The sequence below is a fragment of the Lemur catta genome, chromosome 2 (genome assembly GCF_020740605.2).
Source record: "Lemur catta isolate mLemCat1 chromosome 2, mLemCat1.pri, whole genome shotgun sequence".
Lineage (NCBI taxonomy): Eukaryota > Metazoa > Chordata > Mammalia > Primates > Lemuridae > Lemur > Lemur catta.
Genome location: NC_059129.1, coordinates 20,608,954 through 20,622,448, shown reverse-complemented (window position 1 = coordinate 20,622,448; position 13,495 = coordinate 20,608,954). Strand labels below are relative to the sequence as shown.

Here is a 13,495-nt window from a genome sequence, read left to right as displayed (position 1 = left end):
GAATGTTCCTAAACAGCATTTTGAATGCAATACAAGCTCTTCGTTTTTTTTTTTAATTGTCTTGTGGCTGGGTCTGACTCTGAGAGCCCACGACAAGAGATTATTAAGGAAGATAGTTTTCTAAATGTCACCGTTCAGAAATAGTTGCCTGTGCTGTTGGACAAGCCATTTCTCTTTCGACGTTGACTTGATAAATAGGCATTGATTGCCTGCTGTTTATTCATCGCGCCTACAACGCATCCTACACGGCCCGTGGTGAAGCTCCTGTGAGATCAGAGCGAGAGACGCACTTTGCAAACTGTCAAGCGCGACCCCTTTCCGGGCATTCGCCAGCCCTTTCAACTCAGCCCCGCGCTCTGCCCCGGCAACTCCGGGAGCGCTCCTGGTCGGCCCGTTGGCGTACACGGACTCTGTGCACGCACACGGTCGCCCCGGCCCGCGCGGCGTTGTCCTCATCCGGGGCCCCACGGGTCGGCGGCGCGGTTGCCATGGCAGCAGGGTCGAGGGTCAGCGCGCAGACAGGCCCGGAGGCTGCGGGCGGCCCTCGGAGCCCCACACAGGTGTCTCCGAGCCCGCAGCTCTGAGGGGTGGCCGGGCAGCGCCGCCGCCATGTCGCTGGGCACCGGGGAGGCGACCTCGGAGACGGTAAGGACGGGCGGACGGGCCTCCGCGCCGCCTCCCGCGCTCGCCGTACCCGCCGGCCTGGCCGGCTGCGGGGCCAGAGGCGCGGCCTGGGGGCTGTGACGCTGGGCGGCCGCGAGGCCTCGGCAGGTCCCCGCAGCACACCGAGCGCCGGGAGCCAGCGCGGTGGCCGGCCCGGGGGGTGGGGACGGGGGTGCATGCCCGGCTGGGGCCGAGTGACAGCTGCCATTATTGTTACCGCATAAGAGCGGACCTCAGGCCCCCGTCCCGCGTGCGGCCCAGCCGGACCTCGGCCACCGCCTGGCCCGCGCCCCCTGCCGCCTCTAGACCCCGCCCACCCTTGCAGAGGCCGCCGCTTCCAGGAAGCCCTCCGGGACGCTGCGCTCTCGCTGCTCTGCGCCTGCGAGTCTGCAGCCTCGGCCCGCCGGGCATCGGAGCTCACTGTGTAAGTGCCTCCCGGAGGGTCCGCTAAATCACCCCTGAGGCCAAGGGCCACGCGCCGGTCAGCTGGCCCCAAGCGAGCTGGCTGTCAGGAAGGAAGCCCCAGACTCGGGGAACCCAGCCTGGTCAGAGAAGGCTTCCCAGAGGAGCCGATGCCCAACTGTACTCCCTAGGGTTTGGGTGAAGGGCTGTCCTTCATTCCTCTACAAAGTAAAAAGTAAACGCCTACTATTGTGTTAGAGATACAAACGTGAGTAAGCCGTATTCCAGTGCCCGGAGAACAAGGCAATGAGCGGATAATTAAGATCATGTCGGAAAGTAAAAAGTGCCGTGCAGAGGTGACGGAGGTGGTGTTGGGGAGCTGCTTTAGGATGGGCACCAGGAATAGCCCTCTGAGGTGTTGACACTTGCCCTGGATCTCAAAGACAACTGTGTGGTAAAGATCTGGGAGCAGAGGGTGCTTCAGGTGCAGAAGTCCTGAGCTGGGAAGGCCCTGTGCTCCAGAGGCTGAAAGAAAGCCCGAGGGGCTGGGCAGGAGGGGAGAGGATGGAGGGGAGCATGGGCCTGATTATGGAGAGCCTTGCAGGCCACGCAAAGAGTTTGGATTTTATTGAGGGTACCGGGGAAGGCTTGGGAAGGTTCCATGCCTAGGGAGCTGTGGTTGCTTTGCTTCCTTCTCACAGAGACCGCAGGGCTGCACTGAGCCCCACCAGAGTAGGGGCTTGGTGCCACAGGCCAACTTGGAGCAGCTGAAATTTCCTACTTGTTGTTCAAGGTGCCAAGTCTTGTTGCATCTGGAGGGCCTGCCTGTCTACATCAGCCCTTAGTTACTGCTCCTTCATCCATCTTTAAAAACTGCTGATGCTGTGATTATAAAAATAATTCATGTCTAATGGATGAAAACTTGGAAAATCACCCATAATCTGGCCACCTGCCGAAAATCACAGTTAATATTTTGTGGCCGGGCGCAGTGGCTCACGCCTGTAATCCTGGCACTCTGGGAGGCCGAGGCGGGTGGATTGTTTGAGCTCAGGAGTTCAAGACCAGCCTGAGCAAGAAGGAGACCTCGTCTCTGCTAAAAATAGAAAGAAATTATATGGACAGCTAAAAATATATATAGAAAAAATTAACCGGGCATGGTGGCACATGCGTGTAGTCCCAGCTACTTGGGAGGCTGAGGCAGGAGGATTGCTTGAGCCCACCAAGGAGTTTGAGGTTGCAGTGAGCTATGATGACACCACTGCACTCTAGCCAGGGTGACAAGAGTTTTCAAAAAATAATAATAATAGTAATAATGCTATAAATATTCTTATATATAATAAAAATTTCTTAAGCACCTCTTACATGTCAGGCCCACACTATGCTCTGAGGACACAAAAACAAGTTAAGATCTTGTGCCTTGGTCTTGAGGAATTCAGTCTTATAGAAGAGAATGGTACGAAGCTCTCTTGGCATTTAGGAGACTCTCGGCCTCTAGCTTGTGGATTTTCTTCTGAGCTTGGGTCTGTTTTCCTAAACCAGACAAGAACCTGCTGAGGGCAATGACTCTTGTCCAGTCCATCCATTTCCCCAAGTCCCCAGGAATAGAGCTCCTCTGGGCTGGCTCTTGAACCTCTGAGAGCACCTACTGTTTGCCAGGGAGCTCACCAGCCATGGCTATGAGCAGGCCCAGCTGCCCACAGTGCAGAACCACAGGGGTGAAGTGGAAACTGCATAATTGCTCATGATTTGAGAGCCAACTTTTGTAAAGGGGTTAGTAGTTTCTAGAAGGAACGGGCATTCATTGAGCATGTACTATCTTTAAGGTTCCATGTCACGCATTTTACTACTCGGGCCCCCTACACTAGACCTCCTGGTCTTAACTTCACTCTAATTTCACAACAGTGCTACAAGGGAGCCCTTGTTCAGATTGGATGCTAACAAAATGCCAACAATCAGAGAAGGAATTTAGCCAAGATCATAAACCATTTGGAGTTGAGACCAGATCTTTGGACTCCAAATCCATGCATACCATCCGCCTTTATTTTAAATATCCTGTACTTTCTATTTCATAAAACTCCAGCACATAGAATTTTCAGAATTCAAGGGATGAAACTGAGGAGTTGTACTAAGGGACTAAGTAGGCAGAAGTGCTGGGTTTTGTCCTCCTATGAAACCCTGTAGCTGCTGTAAGGAATTCTCCCTCCGAAGATTGAAAAGTATAGGAGACATTTTCCCACTTCCATCTAACTGAAATTGGGGTTTTCACATTCATCCACATTCTTGTCTTCTATTTCATCCACATATCTGTCTTATTAGAACTGGCTATTAGGAATGTCTAAACAGTCAGCAGAAAAGAATGAATAGGTTATGTCAGTATTGCCTCATTCTGTATAGCTAGACCCATGTATCTTATTTAATTTTTCGGGTTTTCTTTTCTTTGAACATAAAAACCTTTAACATGTTTGACATTATTTTGATATAAGATGAAAGGTAAGCATCCAGCATTGTTGTCTAAGTGGCCACACAGTTGTCCTAACTGCAACTAGAGGATTGACTCATTTTTGAAAAACATCTCTATTGAGATATAATTCACATACCATAAAATCTATTTACTTAAAGCATATAATTCAGTAGTTTTAGTATACTCATAGAGTGTCTTTTCATGTGCTAATTTGTCATTTGTATATCTTCTTTGGAAAAATACCTGTTCAGATCCTTTGCCCATTTTAAAAATCAAGTTGTCTTTTTATTATTGAGTTATAAAAGTTCTTTATATATTCTGCATATCAGTCCATTACTAGATACATGATTTGCAAATAATTTCTCCCATTTTCTTTTTTTCTTTTTTGAAGTGGGTTAGTGCCATTTGTAACACGAAAGTTTTTAATTAAGATACAGTTTAATTCATCTATATTTTCTTTTGTTGCATGTGCTTTCAGAGTCATGTCCAAGAAACCATTGCCTGATCCAATGTTACAGAGATTCATATGTTTTCTTCTAAGACTTTTACAGTTTTAGCTCTTACATTTAGGCCAATGGCCCATTTTGCGTTATTTTTTGTATGTGGTATAGGGAAACAGTTCAGCTTTTTTGCATGTGGGTATCCAGTTGTCCCAGCACAATTTATTGAAAAGACTGTTTTTGTCTTTCATTGAAGAGTCTTAGCATCCTTTTCAAAAATCGGTTGACCATAAATGTAAGAGTTTTATTTCTGGACTCTCCCTTTTAGTGCTTTGATCTTATATGTCTATCTTTATGCCAATAACTCACTGCCTTGATTATTATAACTTTGTAATAAGTTTAAAATAGGAAAGTGTGAATTCTGCAACTTTTCTTTTTTGAGATTCTTTGGCTATTCTGGGACTCATGCATTTCCATATGAATTTTATGAGCAGCTTGTCAGTTTCTGAAAAAAAGCCAACTGGAATTTGATGGGGATAATGTTGAATCTGTAGATCAGGTTAGGGAGTATTGCCTTCTTGACAAAATATTAAGTCTAACAACCCATGAACATGGGATAGCTTTCTATTTTTGTAGAGCTTTAATTTCTTTCAACAGTGTTTTGTATTTTTCAGTATACCAACCCTGCACTTCTTTTATTAAATTTGTTCTTAAGTATTTTATTCTTTTTGATGTTATTGTGAATGGAATTTTCTTAATTTCATTTTATATTGTTCATTGCTACTGTATACAATAGTAATTGATTTTTACATGAAGCTCATATCCTGCAAACTTGCTGAACTCATTTATTAGTTTTAATAGTTTTTTAGTAAATTCCTTAGGATTTTCTATGTATAAGATCATGTTGTCTGTGAATAGAGATATTTTTACTTCTTCCTTTCCAATCTTGATGTTTGTTATTTATTTTTCTTATGTTCATGTCCTGGCTAGAACCTCCAATATAACCTGAATTGAAGTGATGAGAAAGGACATCCCTGCCTTGTTTCTGACATCAGGAGGAAAATGGTCACTCTTTCTCCATTAAGTATGATGTTGCACCAGATTTTAGTAGATGCCACTTATTCAGTTGAGGAAATTTTCTTCATAGAGTATTGAGTATTTTTATCTTTAATGGGTGTTGGAGTCTGTCAGATGCATTTTCTATATCATTTGAGACAATCATATTTTTATTCTTTATTAATATGGTGTATTACATTGAATGATTTTTGTATGTTAAGCCAACCTTTCATTCTTGGGATAAATCCCACTGAGTCATGGCATATATATTCTTTTGGTGTAATTCTTTTTATGTGTTCCTAGATTCCACTTACTACTATTTTTATTGAAGATTTTTGCATCTGTAGTCATACAGAATATTGGTTTGTAGTGTTCTTGTGATGTCTGTTTGTCTGGTTTTGGTAATCAGGGTAATACTGGCCTCATGGAATGAATTGGAAAGTGTTCCCTTCTTTTGTATTTTTTGGAAGAGTTTGTGAAGGTCTGGTGTTAATTTATCTTTAAATGTTTGGTAGAATTTACCAGTAAGACCATGTGGTTTCCTTTGTCCAGGCACTAATACATGCCCCTTTCTCTTTCCTCTCTCCTGGTCACGTGTATGTTTGTGCACTTAATAGTGTCCCACATTCCTCTGAGTCTCTTTATTTTTCTTTATTTTTTCTTTCTGTTCTTCAGATAGCAAATCTCTATTGCTCAATCTTCAAACTCGCTGATTCTTTTGCCAACTCAAATACGCTGTTAAGATGACCTCTAGTGAATTTTTCATTTTAGTTATACTTTTCAACTCCAGAATTTCCATTTGGTTCTCTTTTATAGTGTCTATCTCTGTTAATAGTCTTTATTTGAAGACAGCTTGTTGTCATTCCTTCCTTTTATTCTTTAGACATGGTCTCTTTTAGTTCTGTGAACATCTTTACAATAGCTGCTTTGAAGTCTTTGTCTGCTAAGTTCAACATCTAGGCCCCTTCAAAAGTAGTTCCCATTGCCTACTTTGTATATTGGTCACACTTTCCTGTTTCTTTGTATGTCTCATGGTAGTTTTGGTTGAAAACTAGACAATAGGTAATATGTTGTAGCAACTCTGGCTATTGAACCCTTCTGCCCAGGATTTAGTGTTGTTTGCTTGGTTGTTCATCTGTTTGATCAGTGACTTAACTGAACTGGCTCCGTGAAGTCTGCTTCCCTGCATTGTGAAGCCTCTGATTTCCTCCTCCTATTTTTTTTTTTTTTTCTTGTTTTTGTCACTTAGCCTAGCTACCCAGGGGTCACTCTTGGGTCAGCATAAGCCACTAGTTGGTCAGACAGTTGTATTAAAGCCCCTTAGCCAGTTAGACTTTTGCCCTTTACTGCTGGATGTATGTGTGGCTTGGAGGCTGCCATCACAATTCAGGAGTTTAAGTTTTTGCTCACAGTTCAGCCAGGGATGAGGAGCTTGGGTTTTCCCTTTTCAGTCTCTCCTGAGAAGGCATCCTTGGACACTGTCTTTCAAACTTCCAGGGATGTATATAATTTTATTTTTAATACTGGCTTCTTAGGGGCTGCTGTTGGGTCACAGTAGTTGATTGTTAAACCAGTTTTTGGTCAGAGGTTGTGCCAAAGCCCCTAGTACCAGAGAGGATTGCGGCCTTTGGTTGATCTGTGCATGGCCTGGGAATGTTTCTGAGTCTGCTCCACATCCTGCTCCCGAGTAGGTGCTTGCAGGCAGCCTCCCTGCCTCTAGGTTGGCTGTGCCCCCAGGAAGCCTTTTCTGGGCTCTTTTGACTTCTGATTGCTATGCCAGCTGGCTTTCTGCTGCAGTGGAGCAGCCAGGCTCCCATGCAACTGACTCTGTCCTTCTTACCGGGATTTTGCAGATGTTCTTGAATGAATCTTTCTCTATTGATGTGTGTGCCCCTTAGGTCATACATCAAATTAATGATTGTTTTATAATTTTCTCTGTTAAATGGTTGTTTGTTGAGGAGAGAGTTCTCCAAGCTTGTCACCCCAGCGTTCTAGAAATCAGCCTCCTAGATTAATGCATTCCTTCCCACTTTTATCATATACTAAAGTGCCATTTGTTTTCGGATCTCTTTCTGGACACGCTATGTCTTTTTTTCTCAGTGTTTTAATTAGTTTATGTATATTTTTTAATTCTTTTGAAAATCTGATAGGAGGATGTGTCCTTCTTGGATAGGCTGTGACTCAGAGGGCGTGGCCAACAACACACAGCTGGTGTGGAGCCAGGTTGCTAATCCAGGTATTCCCAGACTCTCAGTCCCTGAAAACAGGATGAGTGACTTTAGTCTAATATGGAAGTGTGTGACAGCCCCAGATAGTACTTGAAGAAGGCAGCAAGGATTGGCCATGAATGGTGGTTTGAATACTGTTCACCATCTCGTTCTGCTGACCGAGGGGGTAGATCCTTGAGCTGATCTGAGACTTAAGATATTTACTGTATTTCGTTTCTTCAGTTCATTATGATCGGCAGGCTGAAGAGTAGCATAGTTTGAAGGGTACTGATTAGGGGAGAAAACAATGATTATGGGTGAGATCGCTTTGTTTTGTTAACTACACATAAAATCTCATTCCTTTGTTGAATTTCAGGTCATTCAGAAAATCTTCAAGATTTTATTCAGAGCAAGTAATACTGAAAGTATTTACAAAGAAAGTTGTTGCTACTTTTTTATAGTTGTCAGCAGGTTCACATCCTGACCTGCGGGCGCGTTCTTTGTGATGCCTGGGAGTGAAACACAGGCTGTTGACTTGGCTTTCCTGATCCTCCACTTAATATATGCATGTGTTTTCTGACTGCCTTCCTAAATTTTGTACATCATTTTAAGGCACTTTGTTAAAGGAAAACATCTCTCTATAATTGTCATATGCTGTTTATACCTTAAAATGTCACCTGTTTAATGACCTCAAAAATCTAAGTCAGTGACTGATCTTTCTTTCTTTCTTTTTTTCTTATTTTAGCTTGACAAACTACTGACTTCTAAGTGGTCCATTCATTTGGAGTGCACTATCTTCCTTTTGCCCCTCCACATCTCACTGCACTTTTAACCTGGCCTCTCTGTGTTTGAAAGGAGTGCTGTTTAAGGGTGCCAGATTGTGAAAGTCAGTCCTCATCCGTGTTCTAGTGCAGCCGTGTATTTCTGGTAAAATTTCAAACTGCTTACAGAATTGTTGTTTAATGCACTGTTAACCTTGTAGAAAATATGTCTGCTTTTCAGAATGTAGTAAAGTCCCGTTGCAATTACTATATGGATTCAGCTCTACCACGGACAGACAGCTGAAATGTAATTACTTCCACCAACGCCTGTAGCATTAGTGGCTCGTAATAGGGGCATTCAGTCCTCACTTTCAGTATCCACATTATAAGTCAGCCATACAATACTCTTAAGGGAGTTTTAACTATTTTTTACTATCACTCTTTTTAGGATTTAAATATGAGTGAATGACTTAACACGGAAACATTCTTCTCTTTGTAAAGTTTCCTTTTGTCCTTGTTGTCCTAATGCTGACATTAGACAGTGCAACTTTTATTTCACTCCCTGGGCCAGGGCAGGGTCACTGAAATAAGAAGGCAGGAGCCTTGATAAGTCCAAGTGTCTTCCCGTCTCATAATGCTCATGAGCATTTTTTAAAAAATGACTTTGCCTTGTTCTTACCAAGAGGTAGTCACAGATACATTGCACTTTGATGTGAAGATGAATAAGAGAACATTTAAGCAAGGTGAAAAATGAAACACTTTTATCAAGAACTTTTTTTTTTATCAAGAGTATACAGCAATTGTGTGCAAAATAATGTTGCTACGTTTGGGACATGGCGCTGGCAGTGTTTGTGTTTCCCCGCACCCGCTCTTTGGGATGAGGCTGAACGCACTGGCTGCAGCCCAGCTTGAATGTTCTGAGCTCACTCTGAGTTGTACTTGTTGGGTTTCTGTTTTAGCAGCTGTGGATGGGCTATTTTCCCTTTTGTCAATCTGACAGTTGGAAATCATGCAGTTGCCTTAAAGTTACAATGTTTGCATCTCTTCTTCCAGGGAGATGACAGTCTATCTGCAATCACCTTTGACTCTGACTTTGAGACGGTGAGTGCAATTGGGGAGTCAGCAGTTTATCCCAATACTGGTTCTTTTGCCCTTGAAGAGCTCACTTAGATGTGTAAATAGGTCATTCTCCATGTATTTTGTGTTTAGAGCTGGAATATAAATTCGGAATGCTACTTGGTATTTGAAAAGTCTGTTCCTTAGTTGTATTTAAATAAATGCAATTTTCAAACTCTTATGCAGAAATTAATCCTGAATAGGGTTCATTTGAGGCAGATTACCAGTCTATACCCTGTGTCTGAGTTTGCCCTGCACCTGCCCACCCCCCATCCTGACACAGGAGGGGAGAGGAGGGCGAGGGCTCAGGGTGATGCAGTCAGAAGTACCTGGTGGGTGAAGGAAGTCCTTGGCAGCTGCGCCCTTGAGCTGAGCCACAGCTTGGCCTGCCAGCTGGCAGGGAGAGTGAAGGGAGAGCAGGGCAGAGGCGGCAGGACGGGCGGTCCAGTGGCACACTGAGGCCCCCAGCCTGGCCTCTCCGGGTTTGTATGGCAAGCTGTGCTGGCTAAAAAGCTGCTCTTACAGTGGACAAGCAAAAGAAGCTTATCTCACAGCAGACCCAAGCCCAGCAAAACCACAGCCCCTGGGCCCGTAGAGAATCCAGCACCCGTAAATCTCATTCCACGTTAGCAATGTGGACTCAGTGGGGAGCCTCGTGGGTCCACTGTCTCCCGAGAGAGACCTCTGTCTGCGAAGTTAAGAATTTTCCCTCCACATCATTGAGGACATGGCCCTGACATACTCCTGTAGGAGTAATGATCCAAACCCAGACCCCAGGGAAAATTCGGCCTGCAGGGAACAGAGTTCATCATCATTTCTGCTGGAGGGGAAGTTGGCCATGATACCATTACCTTCTCGTCTAGTGTGAAGCAGATGAGGAAATTAACATTTAGAGGGCTTGTATCATTTTCTGTAGGCCACAGAACTATGGGTTGAGCATCCTCTAATTCAAAAATCCAAAATGCTCCAAAATTAGAAACTTTTTGAACACCAACATGATACCACAGTGGAAAATTCCACACGTAAAAACTTAACACAAATTTTGTTTCATGCACAAAATTATTTAAAATACTATATAAAATTATCTTTAGGCTATGTGTATAAGGTGCGTATGAAACATAAATGAATTTCATGTTTAGACATGGGCCCCATCTCCAAGATATCTCATGATGTATATGCAAATATTTCAAAATCCAAAATACCTGTGGTATTTCAGATAAGGGATACTCAACCTGTATTAAGTAGTAAAACCAAATTTGTACCCAGTTCTGCATTTGGCATCACAGTTGTCATGGGAGACTGTCTTCCAGACGGGGTCTTCCTTTGCTGGACTTTTGTTCCTTAGAGGGATTGCAGTTGACTTATTTACAAGGGTTTCATCTTGCCAGATCCTCAGGAGTGCACAAAAGCACGTACCAGTGCTCCAGAGCTGGCCGTGAGGACACTTTCGATGGGAAACCGTACGCCAGGGCGTGAGATCTTCAGTCTGAATGTTAACCCCAGACCCGCTGGTTTTCTGTGATTAGAACTCATGCCCTGTGAGCTCCATGGGCCCTGGCTCAGCCTCCAGCACGAGGCCGAGTGCCGTTCCTGGGGCACATCCTGGGCCCCATGCATCTTCCTTTGCTCTGACTCTGCTGTGTGTCAGCTGAGTCAATTTCCCGTCTTGTGGCTCTTGCACTCCCTCTGACCCATCCTGATCACAGCAGTATCTCATGATGGGGACCACTTTTGAAGCTCAAGAAAGCTCAACATGCTTTACATCATTTCTTCTTTCTTTCAGAGAACAAAAAGGAAAAGTTTCCACAAACCTCCACCCACATCACCAAGTAAGTATGACCAGGCCTCCTTTCCCCTCGCATTTCCACATTTTAACTCTGAGAGGGTTTTTAAAAGCTGTCCTTCCTGGTGTCCTGGGAGAAAGAGGAAGCGTATTTTTTCTTTGTGCAGTTGGCACAGTTGAGACTCGGCACTCCAGCCAGTTGTCCCCGTTTGTGTGGCGACCTTGGAAGCACATGCTGCTAGAGTCCCTGCCGTCCCGAGCCACAAGCCAGTTCTCGGCCAGGGCTCCTGCACAGGCCCTCACAGGCCTCACAGACCAGACCAGACCAGTGCATTTCGGTCTTTATTTCCTCTTCTCTTGCTTTCTCAAATTGCTTAACTCTTCGGGTTGCTGCTGAGGTCAGAAGATGTTTTTCGTCTAGGATTTGTTCCCTGAGAGTCAAAGCTGCTCTTTTGGGCCTTGTACTAAGATGGTGTAGACATGCCAAAACAGATGGAAAGTTCCATTTTTTTTTTCTTTTGAGATTTCCCTGTGCTCATTTTGCTGCCAGGATTCTCTCCTTCCTTGTCCTCAGCAGGAGGAGGGCAGCTCTATCCCCTTCCTCAGCAGTGGCCAAGGAGGCAGCTGCCCATCCAGGAGGACATTGCCAAGATGGGGTCAGTCTAGGTGGCCACAGGCTTCTAGTTTCGTCTGTACTGCTCCCACACTGCTCTAGTGCCGTGATCCATGCGCCGATCTGACGCTTACGGGTGACAGACTGTAAGTCCTACGGGCTTCCTTTTACCACCCAAAACCTGTGACCTTCCCTGGCTTCATCATCTGTATATGTGTGTCTATATTTTATATACATTTATCATATTTCAAATATATTGAGTCGTGTGTAACACATTCAGAATATATGTGAACTTTCATACGGGCCCAAGGAAAACGTAATTAGAGAGGTAAATTCCTGTAAAGAAAAGAATGCCTGTTATATGTTACAAATAAATATAAACATCAGAAAGAAATTATCCAGCAATTTGGATTTTTGATGTCCGTCTTCTTCTTTCATGAGGATAATTGAGAATCAATATAAAGTAAAAGTACTGTGTTTTTGTTTTAAAACTTTTCATTTTAGAAGCATTTGTGTAAGTCCTTTTTAGCTTGAAGATAACCAAGGTAAATATCTATCTTTATTCTTACTGAAAGTCAAGCATTTCAGGTGTTGTAAATAGTAATAATCGAATTATTTTCATCTTGATCTCTTGAGTGTCGAAATTGTTCTTCCCAGCACTGAGACTGGCAGAGCCCTGGAGCAGGGCAGGCGCCTGCTCTCCCTGCAGCCAGCCCTGTACTTGACTCCTGTCCCGGACTCCCTGGGGACCCTGGGCTGGGAGCCCGCCTAACCCTCGCCTGCAGGGTGCCATGTCTCAGCTCAGCCCTCCCTGCCACATCAGGTCCCCTCACTTGCCCTTCAGGTTCTCGTTCTCAGAACTCGTGCGCAGGACAAGTTTCCCTGTCTGGATTTCAAGTGTCCTGAGAGTAGGGACCACAACAAATGGTATTCTCGAATGCCTCATCAATTCGCGTATGTGCTTGTAGTTTACAAAGCCTTCCGAGGCTTTCCAGGCTTTCTACCCCGCCAGCTGCACTGAGGAGGGCAAGGCAATGCTTCTCTTCTATCAAGAGTTTGATACTTTTCAGGCGGTATCAGATACCAGCATATTCCCACCATCCTGTTTTCATTTTTTCTTCTTCCTTCCCAGCTTTTATCCATATGCACATGTGTTTTCCTGAGGAATCCTGACTACTCATTGATAAATCCATATACCTTTAGAAGGGAAATATAATTTTGGGGGCTTTTCTTATGATTATTAATTTGCTTTTATAAATGACAACTTAAATATTTAAATTTTGGAAGGCCTTCAGAATATCTCAGTGGTGGGGTGCTGTGGTCCTGGGGTGAGTGAATATGCATCGAGTTCTAATGTGTCTTTAACTCTCGTTCAAATTATAATGGGAAATTTTCCATAAATTGTGAAACCATGGAAAAAATTTAGATATTTAAAAATTTTAAACATATTGGACTTAAATTTTCAGGACCTTCTATACATAACAAATTTCCTTGCAATTTAAGATATATAAGAATGTTTTGGTTGGGTGTGGTGGCACATGGTGCCTTTAGTCCCAGTGAGCCTGGGCAACTGAGCAAGACCCTGTCTCTTAAAAAAGAATGTTTTATGAGTACCTTAGTTTTTGCTTAAATTTGTCATATTTTATATAATTAAAGAGGTGAAATCCCAGATAAATCATTTTAAAAGCACTTCCCTCTTTTTTTTTTTTTTTTTTGGAGACAGAGTCTTGCTCTGTCACCCAGGCTAGAGTACAGTGGTATCATCACAGCTCACTGCAACCTCAAACTGCTGGGCTCAAATGATCCTCCTGCCTCAGCCTCCCAGGTAGCTGGCACTACAGGCACACACCACCACGCCTGGCTGCTTTTTCTATTTTTAGTACAGATGGGGTCTCGCTCTTGCTCAGGCTGATCTCGAATTCCTGAGTTCAAGTGATCCTCCTGCCTCAGCCTCCCAAAGTGCTAAAATTATAGGTGTGAGCCACTGCACCCG

The 13,495-nt window shown here is 44.0% G+C and overlaps 1 protein-coding gene across 16 annotated transcripts in view; it reads left to right on the top strand.

The window, feature by feature from the left end:
* The first annotated feature begins 458 nt into the window (after positions 1 to 458).
* IQCE (IQ motif containing E) overlaps positions 459 to 13,495 on the top strand; it is a 58,768-nt gene continuing 45,731 nt past the window's right edge. For 8 of the 16 annotated variants that reach the window (XR_006733398.1, XR_006733399.1, XR_006733397.1 and 5 more), the window contains exons 1-3: positions 459 to 645; positions 9,044 to 9,091; positions 10,890 to 10,935. Coding sequence is in view for 12 of the 16 variants with exons in the window: in XM_045543031.1 (XP_045398987.1) it covers positions 610 to 645; positions 9,044 to 9,091; positions 10,890 to 10,935 (130 nt within the window). In the remaining 4 variants the exon portion in view is untranslated. Of the gene's footprint in view, positions 646 to 1,008; positions 1,088 to 9,043; positions 9,092 to 10,889; positions 10,936 to 13,495 lie in introns of those variants that run through there. The other 8 variants (XM_045543028.1, XM_045543027.1, XM_045543026.1 and 5 more) reach the window with 3 other exon arrangements.